General features: G+C 60.1%; 1 protein-coding gene across 1 annotated transcript; it reads left to right on the top strand.

The window, feature by feature from the left end:
- Positions 1 to 228: 228 nt before the first annotated feature.
- Positions 229 to 15968, top strand: FIBP (FGF1 intracellular binding protein). The gene is given in 13 exon segments (XM_080364706.1): positions 229 to 252; positions 323 to 413; positions 2976 to 3174; positions 7880 to 8006; positions 8924 to 9024; positions 10586 to 10719; positions 11271 to 11293; positions 11295 to 11380; positions 11932 to 11995; positions 12470 to 12529; positions 12531 to 12557; positions 13876 to 13973; positions 15775 to 15968. Coding segments are annotated over 12 exon segments (1074 nt in total). The 5' UTR covers positions 229 to 252; positions 323 to 328; the 3' UTR covers positions 15845 to 15968.
- Positions 15969 to 16770: the final 802 nt, after the last annotated feature.

Below are 16770 nucleotides of genomic sequence, written 5' to 3' on the forward strand. Positions count from 1 at the left end.
GAATGGAACCAGTGTGTGTGGACCCAGGCGTTCGGGAGGGACCCAGGCGTTCGGGGGGGGTTAATATGGAGGGTTAATATGGGCTGGGGGGAATCCCAGTTTGGCCCGGACGCCTGGGTCCCTCTGTGGGGGGGGGCGGAGGGAGAGGGGACCCAGGCGTCCGAGCGCTGAGGCACGCCCCCATCGGTGACGTCATGTTGACGTCATCGAGAAGGCGCCGGAAGAGGGAGCGGAGCGGTCGGTTCACCTGCGGTTGGTGCCCGAACTCCTGGGTCCCCCCCCGAACTCCTGGGTCCCCCCCCGAACTCCTGGGTCCCCGCAGGTGACAATGACAAGTGACCTCGATATCTTCGTGGGGAACACGACGCTGATCGATGAGGAGGTTTATCAGCTCTGGCTGGACGGATACACGGGTGTGCCCGGACGCCTGGGTCCCTCCCGAACTCCTGGGTCCCTCCCGAACTCCTGGGTCCCTCCCTGCACTCCTGGGTCCCTCCCGAACTCCTGGGTCCTCTTCCGAACTCCTGGGTCCCTCCCGAACTCCTGGGTCCCTCCCGCCCTCCTGGGTCCCTCCCCGAACTCCTGGGTCCCTCCCCGAACTCCTGGGTCCCTCCCGAACTCCTGGGTCCCTCCCGCCCTCCTGGGTCCCTCCCCCGAACTCCTGGGTCCCTCCCGAACTCCGGGGTCCCCTTCCCATGTCCCCTATTGCCTCAGTGGTTGAGACCGTGTCAGTGTCGCCATTGACGTCCCATTGACGTCCCATTGACGTCCCATTGATGTCCCATTGATGTTCCCATGTCCCCATTGATGTCCCACTGATGTTCCTGTGTCCCCATTGATGTCCCATTGGTGTCCCATTGATATCCCATTCATGTCCCCATTGATGTCCCATTGATGTCCCATTGATGTCGCCATGTCCCCATTGATATCCCATGGATGTCTCATTGTCCCCATTGATGTCCCCATTGATGTCCCCATTGATGTCCCATTGATGTCCCCATTGATGTCCCATTGATGTCCCCATGTCCCCATTGATCTCCCATTGATGTCCCATTGATCTCTCATTGTCCCCATTGATGTTCCCATGTCCCCATTGATATCCCATGGATGTCCCATGGATGTCCCCGTGTCCCCATTGATATCTCATTGATGTCCCATTGTCCCCATTGATGTCCCCATTGATGTCCCATTGATACCCCATTGATGTCCCATTGACCCTATTCATGTTGCCATGTCCCCATTGATGTCCCATTGATGTCCCATTGATGTCCCATTGATCCTATTGATGTTCGCATGTCCCCGTTCATATCACATTGATGTCCCATTGTCCCCATTGATGTCCCATTGTCCCCATTGATGTCCCATTGTCCCCATTGATGTCCCATTGATGTTCCCATGTCCCTATTGATATCCCATTGACCCCATTGATGTTCGCATGTCCCTATTCATATCCCATTGATGTTCCATTGATGTCCCATTGATATCGCATTGTCCCCATTGATGTTCCCAAGTCCCCATTGATATCCACTTGATATCCCATTGATGTCCCATTGTTCCTGTTGATATCCCATTGTTTCTCCATTGATGTTCCCATGTCCCCATTGATGTCCCGTTGATGTCCCATTGATGTCCCATTGTCACCATTGATATCTCATTGATGTCCCATTGATATTCCATTGTCCCCATTTAAGTCCCATTGATGTCCCACTGTCCTCACTGATATCCCATTGATCTCCCATTGATCTCCCATTGATCTCCCATTGATGTCCAATTGTCCTCATTGATATCCCATTGTCCCCATTGATGTTCCATTGTCCTCATATCCCATTGTCCCCATTGATGTCCCATTGATCCTATTAATGTTCCCATGTCCCCGTTCATATCACATTGATGTCCCATTGTCCCCATTGATATCCTGTTGATGTCCCGTTGATATTCCATTGTCCCCATTTAAGTCCCATTGATGTCCCACTGTCCTCATTGATGTCCCATTGATGTCCCATTGATGTCCCATTGATATCCCATTGACCCCATTGATGTTCCCATGTCCCCATTCATATCCCATTGATGTCCCATTGATGTCCCATTTCCCATTGATATCCCATTGTCCCCATTGATGTCCCCATTGATATTCCCATTGATGTCCCATTGATGTTTCTATGTCCCATTGATGTTCCTATGTCCCCATTGATGTCCCATTAATATCCCATTGATATTCCATTGATGTCCCATTGATATTCCCATGTCCCCATTGATGTCCCATGTCCCTATTGATGTCCCATTGATATCCCATTGTTCCCATTGAAGTCCCATTGATGTCCCATTGACACCATTGATGTCCCATTGATATCCCATTGATATCCCATTGTCCCCATTGATGTCCCATTGATCCTATTAATGTTCCCATGTCCCCGTTCATATCACATTGATGTCTCATTGTCCCCATTGATATCCCGTTGATGTCCCGTTGATATTCCATTGTCCCCATTTAAGTCCCATTGATGTCCCATTGATGTCCCATTGATATCCCATTGATATCCCATTGACGCCATTGATATTCCCATGTCCCCATTCATATCCCATTGATGTCCCATTGATGTCCCATTTCCCATTGATATCCCATTGTCCCCATTCATATCCCATTGATGTCCCATTGATGTCCCATTGATGTTTCTATGTCCCATTGATGTTCCTATGTCCCCATTGATGTCCCATTAATATCCCATTGATATTCCATTGATGTCCCATTGATATTCCCATGTCCCCATTGATGTCCCATGTCCCTATTGATGTCCCATTGATATCCCATTGTTCCCATTGAAGTCCCATTGATGTCCCATTGACACCATTGATGTCCCATTGATATCCCATTGATATCCCATTGTCCCCATTGATGTCCCATTGATATCCCATTGTCCCCATTGATATCCCATTGACGTCCCCTTGACGTCCCGCTGCCGTCCCCTCCCCCGCAGTGTCCGAGGCCGTTTCCCGCCGCCTGCGGGGGGGGCTCCTGGAACGTTCCGGAACGTCCGTGTCCGTCCTGCAAAGCGACACCCGCGACCACTTCCGCACGTTCCAGATGTTGGAGCGGCTGCTCCACTCCCCCCCCCGGCTGTGCCAGCAGCTGCTCTTCCAGATACCCCCCCCCCGCCAGGCCGCGCTCATCCAGGGGTACGGGGGGGGCTGGGGGGGAACTGGGAGCACTGGGAGGGACTGGGAATGAACTGGGAGGGACTGGGAATGAACTGGGAATGAATGGGAGGGACTGGGAATGAACTGGGAGGGACTGGGAATGAACTGGGAATGAATGGGAGGGACTGGGAATGAACTGGGAGTGCTGGGATGGACTGGGAGGGAACTGAGGGCATATGGGGGCACTGGGGGGGAACTGGGAGCACTGGGAGGGACTGGGAATGAACTGGGAGCACTGGGAGGGACTGGGAATGAACTGGGAGCACTGGGAGGGAATGGGAATGAACTGGGAGTACTGGGATGGACTGGGAGTGAACTGGGAATAAACTGGGAGCACTGGGAGGGGACTGGGAGAGGATATGGGGGCACTGGGAGGGAACTGGGAGCACTGGGATGGACTGGGAATGAATTGGAATGAACTAGGAGCACTGCGGGGAAACTGGGGATGAAGTGGGAGCACTGGGATGGACTGGGAGTACTGGGAGGGACTGGGAATTAACTGGGAGCACTGGGAGGGAATGGAAGGGGATATGGGGGCACTGGGAGGGAACTGGGAGCACTGGGAGGGACTGGGAATGAACTGGGAGCACTGGGAGGGAATGGGAATGAACTGGGAGTACTGGGATGGACTGGGAGTGAACTGGGAATAAACTGGGAGCACTGGGGGGGACTGGGAGGGAACTGGGAGGGGATATGGGGGCACTGGGAGTGAACTGGGAGCACTGGGAATGAACTGGGAATGAACTGGGGTGGACTGGGAGTGAACTGGGAATGAACTGGGAGCACTGGGAATGAACTGGGATGAACTGGGAGGGAATGGGAGGGGATATGGGGGCACTAGGAGGGACTGGGAATGAACTGGGAGCACTGGGGGGGAACTGGTAATGAACTGGGAGCACTGGGAGGGAATGGGAGGGGATATGGGGGCACTGGGAGGGACTGGGAGTGAACTGGGAATGAACTGGGAGGGAATGGGAGGGGATATGGGGGCACTGGGAGGAACTGGGAGCACTGGGAGGGACTGGGAATGAACTGGGAGCACTGGGAGGGAATGGGAGGGGATATGGGGGCACTGGGAGGGAACTGGGAGCACTGGGATGGACTGGGAATGAACTGGGAATGAACTGGGAGCACTGGGATGTACTGGGAGTGAACCGGGATACAGGACAAGGATACTCAGGGATGCTTGAGGATGCTCAGCCCAGTTTTGGGGGCTCCATGGGTAGATTTTGGGGTCCCCCCCGATTTTGGGGACCCCCCCCCCTTTTGGGGACCCCCCAGATACTTCGGGGGGTCTCAATAACCCATTGGGATCCAGGATGGGATGGGATACAGGACAAGGATGCTCAGGGATGCTTGAGGATGCTCAGCCCAGTTTTGGGGGGTCCATGGGTAGATTTTGGGGTCCCCCTCGATTTTGGGGACCCCCCAACATACCATTGACCCCCCTCCTTTTGGGGACCCCCCAGATACTTCGGGGGGGCTCAATAACCCATTGGGCTACAGGATGGGATGGGATACAGGACAAGGATGCTCAGGGATGCTTGAGAATGCTCAGCCCAATTTTGGGGGGTCTATGGGTAGATTTTGGGGTCCCTCCCGATTTTGGGGACCCCCCAACATTCCATTGACCCCCCTCCTTTTGGGGACCCCCCAGATACTTCAGAGGGGGGCTCAATAACCCATTGGGATACAGGATGGGATGGGATACAGGACAAGGATGCTCAGGGATGCTTGAGGATGCTCAGGGCAGTTTTGGGGGGTCCATGGGTAGATTTTGGGGTCCCCCCCGGTTTTGGGGACCCCCCCACACTTTGGGGACCCCCTCAACATTCCATGCACCCCCCTCCTTTTGGGGACCCCCCAGATACTTCGGGGGGGCTCAATAACCCATTGGGATACAAGATGGGATGGGATACAGGACAAGGATGCTCAGGGATGCTTGAGGATGCTCAGGGCAGTTTTGGGGGGTCCATGGGTAGATTTTGGGGTCCCCCCCCGATTTTGGGGACCCCCCCACCATTCCATGCACCCCCCCTCATTTTGGGGACCCCCCTGGTACTTCAGTGGTCTCAATAACCCATTGGGATACAGGATGGGATGGGATACAGGACAAGGATGCTCAGGGATGCTTGAGGATGCTCAGGGCAGTTTTGGGGGGTCCGTGGGTGGATTTTGGGGTCCCCCCCCGATTTTGGGGACCCCCCCACCATTCCATGCACCCCCCCTCATTTTGGGGACCCCCCTGGTACTTCAGTGGTCTCAATAACCCATTGGGATCCAGGATGGGATGGGATACAGGACAAGGATGCTCAGGGATGCTTGAGGATGCTCAGGGCAGTTTTGGGGGCTCTATGGGTGGATTTTGGGGTCCCCCCCGATTTTGGGGACCCCCCAACATACCATTGACCCCCCTCCTTTTCGGGACCCCCCAGATACTTCGGTGGTCTCAATAACCCATTGGGATCCAGGATGGGATGGGATACAGGACAAGGATGCTCAGGGATGCTTGAGGATGCTCAGGGCAGTTTTGGGGGGTCCATGGGTAGATTTTGGGGTCCCCCCCGATTTTGGGGACCCCCCAACATACCATTGACCCCCCTCCTTTTGGGGACCCCCCAGATACTTCGGGGGGGCTCAATAACCCATTGGGCTACAGGATGGGATGGGATACAGGACAAGGATGCTCAGGGATGCTTGAGAATGCTCAGCCCAATTTTGGGGGGTCTATGGGTAGATTTTGGGGTCCCCCTCGATTTTGGGGACCCCCCAACATACCATTGACCCCCCTCCTTTTGGGGACCCCCCAGATACTTCGGGGGGTCTCAATAGCCCATTGGGATACAGGATGGGATGGGATACAGGACAAGGATGCTCAGGGATGCTTGAGGATGCTCAGCCCAATTTTGGGGGGTCTATGGGTAGATTTTGGGGTCCCCCCCGATTTTGGGGACCCCCCAACATACCATTGACCCCCCTCCTTTTGGGGACCCCCTAGGTACTTCGGTGGTCTCAATAACCCATTGGGATCCAGGATGGGATGGGATACAGGACAAGGATGCTCAGGGATGCTTGAGGATGCTCAGGGCAGTTTTGGGGGGTCCATGGGTGGATTTTGGGGTCCCCCTCCATTTTGGGGACCCCCCCACCATTCCATTGACCCCCCTCCTTTTGGGGACCCCCCAGATACTTCGGGGGGTCTCAATAGCCCATTGGGATCCAGGATGGGATGGGATACAGGACAAGGATGCTCAGGGATGCTTGAGGATGCTCAGCCCAATTTTGGGGGCTCCATGGGTAGATTTTGGGGTCCCCCTCGATTTTGGGGACCCCCCAACATACCAGTGACCCCCCTCCTTTTGGGGACCCCCCAGATACTTCGGGGGGTCTCAATAACCCATTGGGATACAGGATGGGTTGGGATACAGGACAAGGATGCTCAGGGATGCTTGAGGATGCTCAGCCCAATTTTGGGGGGTCTATGGGTAGATTTTGGGGTCCCCCCCGATTTTGGGGACCCCCCAACATACCATTGACCCCCCTCCTTTTGGGGACCCCCCAGATACTTCAGAGGGGGGCTCAATAACCCATTGGGATACAGGATGGGATGGGATACAGGACAAGGATGCTCAGGGATGCTTGAGGATGCTCAGGGCAGTTTTGGGAGGTCCATGGGTAGATTTTGGGGTCCCCCCCCGATTTTGGGGACCCCCCCACCATTCCATGCACCCCCCCTCATTTTGGGGACCCCCCTGGTACTTCAGTGGTCTCAATAACCCATTGGGATCCAGGATGGGATGGGATACAGGACAAGGATGCTCAGGGATGCTTGAGGATGCTCAGGGCAGTTTTGGGGGCTCTATGGGTGGATTTTGGGGTCCCCCCCGATTTTGGGGACCCCCCAACATACCATTGACCCCCCTCCTTTTGGGGACCCCCTAGGTACTTCGGTGGTCTCAATAACCCATTGGGCTACAGGATGGGATGGGATACAGGACAAGGATGCTCAGGGATGCTTGAGGATGCTCAGGGCAGTTTTGGGGACTCCATGGGTGGATTTTGAGGTCCCCCTCCATTTTGGGGACCCCCCCACCATTCCATTGACCCCCCTCCTTTTGGGGACCCCCCAGATACTTCGGGGGGTCTCAATAGCCCATTGGGATCCAGGATGGGATGGGATACAGGACAAGGATGCTCAGGGATGCTTGAGGATGCTCAGGGCAGTTTTGGGGGTTCCATGGGTAGATTTTGGGGTCCCCCTCGATTTTGGGGACCCCCCAACATACCATTGACCCCCCTCCTTTTGGGGACCCCCCAGATACTTCGGGGGGGGCTCAATAACCCATTGGGCTACAGGATGGGATGGGATACAGGACAAGGATGCTCAGGGATGCTTGAGGATGCTCAGCCCAATTTTGGGGGGTCTATGGGTAGATTTTGGGGTCCCCTTCGATTTTGGGGACCCCCCAACATACCATTGACCCCCCTCCTTTTGGGGACCCCCCAGATACTTCGGGGGGGCTCAATAACCCATTGGGATACAGGATGGGTTGGGATGCAGGACAAGGATGCTCAGGGATGCTTGAGGATGCTCAGGGCAGTTTTGGGGGCTCCATGGGTGGATTTTGGGGTCCCTCACGATTCTGGGGACCCCCCCACCATATCGGGGACCCCCCCCCCCCAGTTATTACGCCTTCGAACCGGCTCTGGCGAGGGAACTTTTGGGGAAGAAACTGTCGAAAGGGACCAAAAAGGAGCTGGACGAGGTCAGCGCCAGGACCGGGCTGAGCCTGCGCGCCTGCCGCAGACAGGTGGGCACCCCAAAATGGGGGGGACCCCGAAATTGGGGGGGTCCTCAAATGGGAGGGGGTCCCCAAGTATGGGGGGGAGGTCCCTGAAATGAGGGGAGTCTGAAATGTGGGTGTGTGGGGGCTGAAATATGGGGGGGTCCCCAAAAATGTGGGGGGTCCCAGAATGGGAGGAGGGAGCCCCAAAGTGGGAGCTGGGAAGTTGGGGGGACCCCAAAATGGGGGGGACCCCAATAAGGGGGTTCCCAAATAAGGGGGGGACCTAATAAGAGGGGGACCCATTATGAAGGGGTCCCAAAATGGGGGGGACCCATTATGGGGGGGACCCAAAATGGGGGGGATCTCAATAAGAGAGGGACCCAATAAGGGGGGGACCTAATAAGGGGGGGACTCATTATGAGGGGGTCCCAATATGGGGGAACCCAAAATGGGGGGGGTCTCAATAAGGGGGGACCCAAAATGGGGGGGTCCCAATAAGGGAGGATCCCCAATATGGGGTGGTCCCAATAACAGGGGGTCCCAATAATGGGGTCCCCATATGGGGGGGGGTCCCAATAAGGGGGGGGTCCCCAATAAGGGGGGGGTCCCCAATAAGGGGGGGGTCCCTAATATAGGGGGGGGTCCCAATTAGGAGAGTCCCCAAAACCCACATGGCAAGTCCAGTTTGGTCCCATTTTGGGGGGGTCAGAAGGACCCAGGAGTTCGGGAGGGGACCCAGGAGTTCGGGAGGGACCCAGGAGTTCGGGAGGGACCCAGGAGTTCGGGAGGGGACCCAGGAGTTCGGGAGGGACCCAGGAGTTCGGGAGGGACCCAGGAGTTCGGGAAGGGACCCAGGCGTTCGGAAGGGGTTTAATGGGGTCGAGGGGAATTGTAGGTGCTATGGGGGGGTCCCCAATTTTTGTGCCCCCCCCCCCCAATAGTTCGACAACTTCAAGCGGGTGTTCAAGGCGGTTGAAGAACTGAAGGGCCCCTTGGCCGAGCTGATTCAGCAGCATTTCCTGCTGCCCCCCCCACTGGCGAGGTTTGGGGGGCACCCATGGGTGCTGGGGGGGGTCCTATGGGTGCTGGGGGGGTCACAGGCGGGTTTTTGGGGGGTTTTTTGGGGGGTTTTGGGGAGTTGATCCAGCAGCATTTCCTATTGACCTCAATACTTTATAAGGTCTGGAGGGCACCCATGGGTGCTGGGGGGTCATTTAGGGTCCCCTCCCCATAGGGGTTGGGTTGTAGGGGGGTGTACAGGGGGGTTTTGGGGTTCGGGGGGGTCTGGGGACCCCCCTGGTGACACTTTTGTCCGCCTTTGTGTCCCCTCCCCGTAGGAATTGGGGGTTCAGGGTGGTTTTGGGGTTCAGGGGTGTTTGTGTATTCAGGGAAGTGTGGGGACCCCATTGTCCCCCTTTGTGTCCCCCCCTCATAGGGGTTGGGTTGTAGGGGGGTGTACAGGGGGGTTTTGGGGTGCAGGGGGGGTCTGAGGACCCCCTCGGTGACACTTTTGTCCCCCTTTGTGTCCCCTCCCCATAGGAATTGGGGGTTCAGGGGGGGTTTAGGGGACCCCATAGTCCACCCATTGTCCCCCTTTGTGTTACCCCCTCATAGGGGTTGGGTTATAGGGGGGTGTACAGGAGGGTTTTGGGGTGCAGGGGGGGTCTGAGGACCCCCTCGGTGACACTTTTGTCCCCCTTTGTGTCCCCTCCCCATAGGAATTGGGGGTTCAGGGGGGGGTTTAGGGGACCCCCATAGTCCACCCATTGTCCCCCTTTGTGTTCCCCCCTCATAGGGGTTGGGTTGTAGGGGGGCGTACAGGGGGGTTTTGGGGTTCGAGGGGGTCTGGGGACCCCCCCGGTGACACTTTTGTCCCTCTTTGTGTCCCCTCCCCGTAGGGATTGGGGGTTTCAGGGGGGGTTTAGGGGACCCCATTGTCCCCCTTTGTGTCCCCCCCTCATAGGGGTTGGGTTGTAGGGGGGGCGTACAGGGGGGGTTTTGGGGTTCGAGGGGGTCTGGGGACCCCCCCCGGTGACACTTTTGTCCCCCTTTGTGTCCCCTCCCCATAGGAATTGGGGGTTCAGGGGAGGTTTAGGGGGACCCCATAGTCCACCCATTGTCCCCCTTTGTGTTCCCCCCTCATAGGGGTTGGGTTTGTAGAGGGGTGTACAGGGGGGTTTTGGGGTTTGGGAGGGTCTGGGGACCCCCCCGGTGACACTTTTGTCCCCCTTTGTGTCCTCTCCCCATAGGAACTGGGGGTTCAGGGGGGGTTTAGGGGACCCCATAGTCCACCCATTGTCCCCCTTTGTGTTCCCCCCTCATAGGGGTTGGGTTGTAGGGGGGTGTACAGGGGGGTTTTGGGGTGCAGGGGGGTCAGGGGGACCCCCGTGGTGACACTTGTGTCCCCATTGTTGTCACCTCCCCTTAGGGATTGGTGGTACGAGGGGGTCTGTGGTTACAGGGACCTCATTGTCCCCTTTTGTGTCCTCACCTCATAGGGGTTGGGTTGTAGGGGGGTGTACAGGGGGGTTTTGGGGGTTCGGAGGGGTCTGGGGACCCCCGTGGTGACACTTGTGTCCCCGTTGTTGTCCCCCCCCGCATAGGGATTACGCCGCCATCGTGTTCTTCGCCAACAGCCGCTTCGAGACGGGGAAGCGGCGGCTGCAGTTCCTGAGTTTCGGGGACCTGGCGGCCTGTGCCCAACACATGATGGGACATTGGACACAGGGGGCAATGAGTGAGAGCTGGGGGACATTGGGGACATTGGGGACAATGGGGGCAATGGGGGCAATGGGGACATTGGGGACAATGGGGGGCAATGGGGACATTGGGGGCATTGGGGACACTGGGGACATTGGGGGCAATGGGGACATGGGGGGCAATGGGGGCGATGGGGACATTGGGGGCAATGGGGGGCGATGGGGACATTGGGGGGCAATGTCTCCAGTTCTGTCCCTGGGGTCCCCCTCCCGAACTCCTGGGTCCCTCCCTGAACTCCGGTGTCCCCCAGAACTCCTGGGTCCCCTCCCGGACGCCTGGGTCCCTCCCCAGCTCCTGGGTCCCCCTGAACTCCTGTATCCCCCCGAACGCCTGGGTCCCCCCGAACTCCTGGGTCCCCCCGAACTCCTGGGTCCTCCCGCACTCCTGGGTCCCTCCCGAACTCCTGGGTCCCCCTGCACTCCTGTGTCCCCCCGCACTCCTGGGTCCCTTCCAGCCGCCTGGGTCCCTGGGGCACTCCTGGGTCCCTGGGGCACTCCTGGGTCCCCAGCGCCGTGTCCGTGTCCCCAGCGCCCGAGGCGGCCGAGCCGGATGGGGGACGTCCCGCGCTCCTTCCTGCAGGACCTGAGGGAGCTGAAGGTGCTGGTGAGCGACAAGGACCTGCTGGACCAGCACAAGAGGTGACACCGGACGCCTGGGTCCCCCTCCCGGACGCCTGGGTCCCTCCCGAACGCCTGGGTCCCTTCCCGAACTCCTGGGTCCCTTCCCGAACTCCTGGGTCCCCCTCCCGGACGCCTGGGTCCCTCCCGAACGCCTGGGTCCCTTCCCGAACTCCTGAGTCCCTTCCCGAACGCCTGGGTCCCCTCCCGGACGCCTGGGTCCCTCCTGAACGCCTGGGTCCCTTCCCGAACTCCTGGGTCCCCTTCCCGAACTCCTGGGTCCCCTCCCGGACGCCTGAGTCCCTCCCGAACGCCTGGGTCCCTTCCCGAACTCCTGGGTCCCTTCCCGAACTCCTGGGTCCCCTCCCGGACGCCTGGGTCCTTCCCGAACGCCTGGGTCCCTTCCCGAACTCCTGAGTCCCTTCCTGAACTCCTGGATCCCTCCCGAACTCCTGGGTCCCTTCCCGAACTCCTGGGTCCCCCCCGAACTCCTGGGTCCCCTGGGGTGGGGTTGGGTCACCCGGACGCCTGGGTCCCTCCCGGACGCCTGGGTCCCCCTGCCCCTCCCCCAGCCTGGTGTGCTCGGCGCTGCGGGGGAAGATCTCGGTCTATAACGAGATGGAAACGAACTTCAAGGTGAGCCTGGGGCACTCCTGGGTCCGCTTCCGAACTCCTGGGTCCCCCTCCCGAACTCCTGGGTCCCCTCCCAAACTCCTGGGCCCCCTCCCGAACTCCTGGGTCCCTCCTGAACTCCTGGGTCCCCTCCTGAACTCCTGGGTCCCTGGGGCACTCCTGGGTCCCTCCGGGGGCACTCCTGGGTCCCCCCCGATCTCCGGGTCCCTCCCAAACTCCTGGGTCCCTCTCGAACTCCTGGGTCCCTCTGAACTCCTGGGTCCCTCCCGAACTCCTGGGTCCCTCTGAACTCCTGGGTCCCCTCCCGAACTCCTGGGTCCCTGGGGCACTCCTGGGTCCCTTCCCGAACTCCTGGGTCCCCCCTGAACTCCTGTTTCCCCCTGAACTCCTGTGTCTCCCCCGGACGCCTGGGTCCTCTCCCGGACGCCTGGGTCCCTCCCGGACGCCTGGGTCCCTCCCGGACGCCTGGGTCCGCAGGCGCTGTCGCGGGCGCTGGTGAACGTGGGGCTCAAGCTGCCCCACCCCCGCGACGTGCGGGGACTTCTTCGTGGACCTGGTGGAGAAGGTGAGCGCCGTGGGGCAGCCCCACAAGTGGGACCCCAGACCCACAGCTGGGACCACAGACCCACAAGTGAGACCTCAGACCCACAAGTGGGACCCCAGACCCACAACCGGGACCTCAGACCCACAACTGGGACCCCAGACCCACAACTGCATCCCAGACCCACAAGTGGGACCCCAGACCCACAAGTGGGAGCCCAGACCCAAAACTGGGACCCCCAGACCCCCAAGTGGAACCCCAGACCCCCAAGTGGGACCCCAGACCCACAAGTGGGACCCCAGACCCACGTCCGGGACCCCAGACCCCCAAGTGGAACCCCAGACCCACAGCTGGGACCCCAGACCCACAACTGCACCCCAGACCCACAACTGGGACCCCAGACCCACAACTGCATCCCAGACCCACAAGTGGGACCCCAGACCCACAGCTGGGACCCCAGACCCACAAGTGGGAGCCCAGACCCCAAAACTGGGACCCCCAGACCCCCAAGTGGAACCCCAGACCCCCAAGTGGGACCCCAGACCCACAGCTGGGACCCCAGACCCACGTCCGGGACCCCAGACCCCCAAGTGGAACCCCCAGACCCACACCTGGGACCCCAGACCCACAACTGGGACCCCAGACCCCCAAGTGGAACCCCAGACCCACAAGTGGGACCCCAGACCCACAACTGCACCCCAGACCCCCAAGTGGGTCCCCAGACCCCCAACTGGGATCCCAGACCCACAACTGGGACCCCAGACCCACAACTGCACCCCAGACCCACAACCGGGACCCCAGACCCACAACTGCACCCCAGACCCACAACTGGGACCCCAAACCAGGACCCTGGGCAGACTGGGGGCTTTGGGGTGTTATGGGTGGTGTATGGGGTTTTGGGGACCCAGGAGTCGGGGAGGGGACCCAGGAGTTCGGGAGGGACCCAGGAGTTCGGGATGGGACCCAGGAATGCCCCAGGGACCCAGGAGTTCAGGGACCCAGGAGTTCGGGGGGGACCCAGGTGTCCGGGAGGGGACCCAGGCGTCCGGGAGGGGACCCAGGAGTTCGAGAGGGACCCAGGAGTTCTGAGGGGACCCAGGAGTTCTGGGGGGACCCAGGAGTTCTGGGGGGACCCAGGAGTTCGGGAGGGACCCAGGAGTGCCCCAGGGACCCAGCAACTCAGGAGGGGACCCAAGGGTTTGGGAGGGACCCAGGAGTTCAGGAGGGACCCAGGAGTTCAGGAGGGACCCAGGAGTTCGGGAGGGGACCCAGGAGTTCAGGAGGGGGACCCAGGCGTCCGGGAAGGGACCCAGGCGTCCTGAGGGACCCCGGCGTCCGGCAGGTGGTGGAGCCGTGCCGCTCGGACAAGTGGTCGATCGGGGACCTGCGGCTCTTCCTGGGCAGCTACACGGCGGCTCCGCGGGCGCTGGGGGGGTTCAGGTGGGTCCCCCCAAAAATACACCCCAAAATCCCCCCCGGGACCCCCAAAATTCACACTCGGGGACCCCAAAACCCCCCCCGGGGACCCCAAAATCAGCCCCAGGGACCCCAAAATGACTCTTGGAAGGCTAAAATCCCACCCCGGGGACACCAAAATGGACCCACCCGGGATCCAAATCCCCTCCAGGACCCCAAAATGGACCCACCGGGACCTCCAAAATTCCCCCAGGACCCCAAAATAGACCCACCCGGGACCCCAAAATGGACCCACCTGGGACCCCAAATCCTCCCCCAGGACCCCAAAATGGGACCCACTCAGGACCCCAAATCCCCCCCAGGACCCCAAAATGGACCCACCCGGGACCACCAAAATGGACCCACCTGGGACCCCAAATCCCCCACCGGGGACCCCAAAATGGACCCACCAGGGACCCCCAAAATCACCCCCTTGGACCCCAAAATGGACCCACCCAGGACCCCAAAATCCCCCCCAGGACCCCAAAATGGACCAACCCGGACCCCAAAATCCCCCCCCCCCGGGACCCCAAAATGGACCCATCTGGGACCCCAAATCCCCCCCCGGGGACCCCAAAATGGACCCACCAGGGACCCCAAAAACCCCCCTGGGACTCCAAAATGGACCCACCTGGGACCCCAAAACCCAGGACCCCAAAATGGACCCACTCAGGACCCCAAAATCCCCCCCCTTGGACCCCAAAATGGACCCACCCGGGACCCCAAATCCTCCCCCAGGACCCCAAAATGGACCCACCTGGGACCCCAAAATCCCCCCCAGGACCCCAAAATGGACCCACCTGGGACCCCAAAAACCCCCCTGGGACTCCAAAATGGACCCACCCGGGACCCCAAATCCCCCCCCGGGGACCCCAAAATGGACCCACCCAGGACCCCAAAATCACCCCCTTGGACTCCAAAATGGACCCACCCAGGACCCCAAAATCCCCCCCAGGACCCCAAAATGGACCCACCTGGGACCCCAAAATGGACCCACCTGGGACCCCAAATCCCCCCCTGGGACCCCAAAATGGACCCACTCGGGACCCCAAAATCCCCCCCAGGACCCCAAAATGGACCAACCCGGGACCCCAAAATCCCCCCCCCCCGGGACCCCAAAATGGACCCACCCGGGACCCCAAATCCTCCCCCAGGACCCCAAAATGGACCCACCAGGGACCCCAAAATCCCCCCCAGGACCCCCAAAATGGTCCCACCCGGGACCCCAAAATGGACCCACCCGGGACCCCAAAATGGACCCACCTGGGACCCCAAATCCTCCCCCAGGACCCCAAAATGGACCCACCCGGGACCCCAAATCCCCCCCCGGGGACCCCAAAATGGACCCACCAGGGACCCCAAAATCACCCCCTTGGACCCCAAAATGGACCCACCCAGGACCCCAAAATCCCCCCCAGGACCCCAAAATGGACCCACCCGGGACCCCAAATCCTCCCCCAGGACCCCAAAATGGACCCACCTGGGACCCCAAATCCTCCCCCAGGACCCCAAAATGGACCCACCAGGGACCCCAAAATCCCCCCCAGGACCCCAAAATGGACCCACCCGGGACCCCAAATCCCCCTTGGACCCCAAAATTGAACCTGAACCCCCAAACTTGTCTCCCCAAACCCCTCATTTCCCCCCTATGGGCGCCCCCAAAATGCGGCATTTTTACCCCAAAACAGCCCCGAGCGGGGGAAGGGGGGGACCCCCATATCTTGGGGACCCCCCCCTAATATTGGGGACCCCCCCAAATTTTGGGGTCCCCCCCCTTTATCCACAGGCACCAGTTGCTATGGGAACGCTACATGGCGGGAATCAGCGCCTGTTTGCTGCGGATGTACCACGAGTGACCCCAAAATGGGGGGGACCCCAAAATGAGGGGGACCCCAAAACAGGAGGACCCCAAAACTGGGACCCCCCCCACCCCAACACCCCAAAACCGGGGGGGGTCGAGGAGCTGTGACACCCCAAAAATGGAGCATTTTGGGGGTCCCCCCCATCCAGGACACCCTGAAAATGGGGGGGACCCCAAAACTGGGACACCCCCAAAATGGGGGGGCCCCAAAATGGGGGGGACCCCAAAAATGGGGGGGAGCCCCTAAAAAGGGGGGGGGAGGGTGTGAATAAAGGACATTGAAAGTTGAGATGATTTGGGGTTTTATTTGGGGGGATCCCCAAAATCCCCGGACGCCTGGGTCCATTTTTGGGAAGGGGCGGGGGGAGGCCTCCCGGATGCCTGGGTCCCTTATGGGGGTTCCCGGACACCTGGGTCCCTTATTGGGGGGTGTCCCGGACGCCTGGGTCCATTTTTTTGGGGGGGTGAGGGGGTGGAGCCGTCCCGGACGCCTGGGTCCATTTTTGGGGGGGTGGGGGGGGGGAGGCCTCCCGGACGCCTGGGTCCCTTATGGGGGGTTCACGGACACCTGGGTCCCTTATTGGGGGGTGTCTCGGACGCCTGGGTCCATTTTTGGGGGGATGGAGGGGGGAGGACTCCCGGACGCCTGGGTCCCCTATGGGGGTTCCCGGACGCCTGGGTCCGTTATGGGGGTTCCCGGACACCTGGGTCCCTATGGGGGGGGTGTCCCGGACTCCTGGGTCCATTTGTTTGGGGGATCGGGGGGGGGTGGAGCCGTCCCGGACGCCTGGGTCCATTTTTGGGGGGGTGGGGGGGGGGGCCTCCCGGACGCCTGGGTCCCTTATGGGGGTTCACGGACACCTGGGTCCCTTATTGGGGGGTGTCCCGGACGCCTGGGTCCATTTTTTTGGGGGGTGGGGG

This window comes from Nesoenas mayeri, assembly GCF_963082525.1.
Source record: "Nesoenas mayeri genome assembly, contig: SCAFFOLD_113, whole genome shotgun sequence".
In the NCBI taxonomy this organism is placed as follows: Eukaryota; Metazoa; Chordata; class Aves; order Columbiformes; family Columbidae; genus Nesoenas; species Nesoenas mayeri.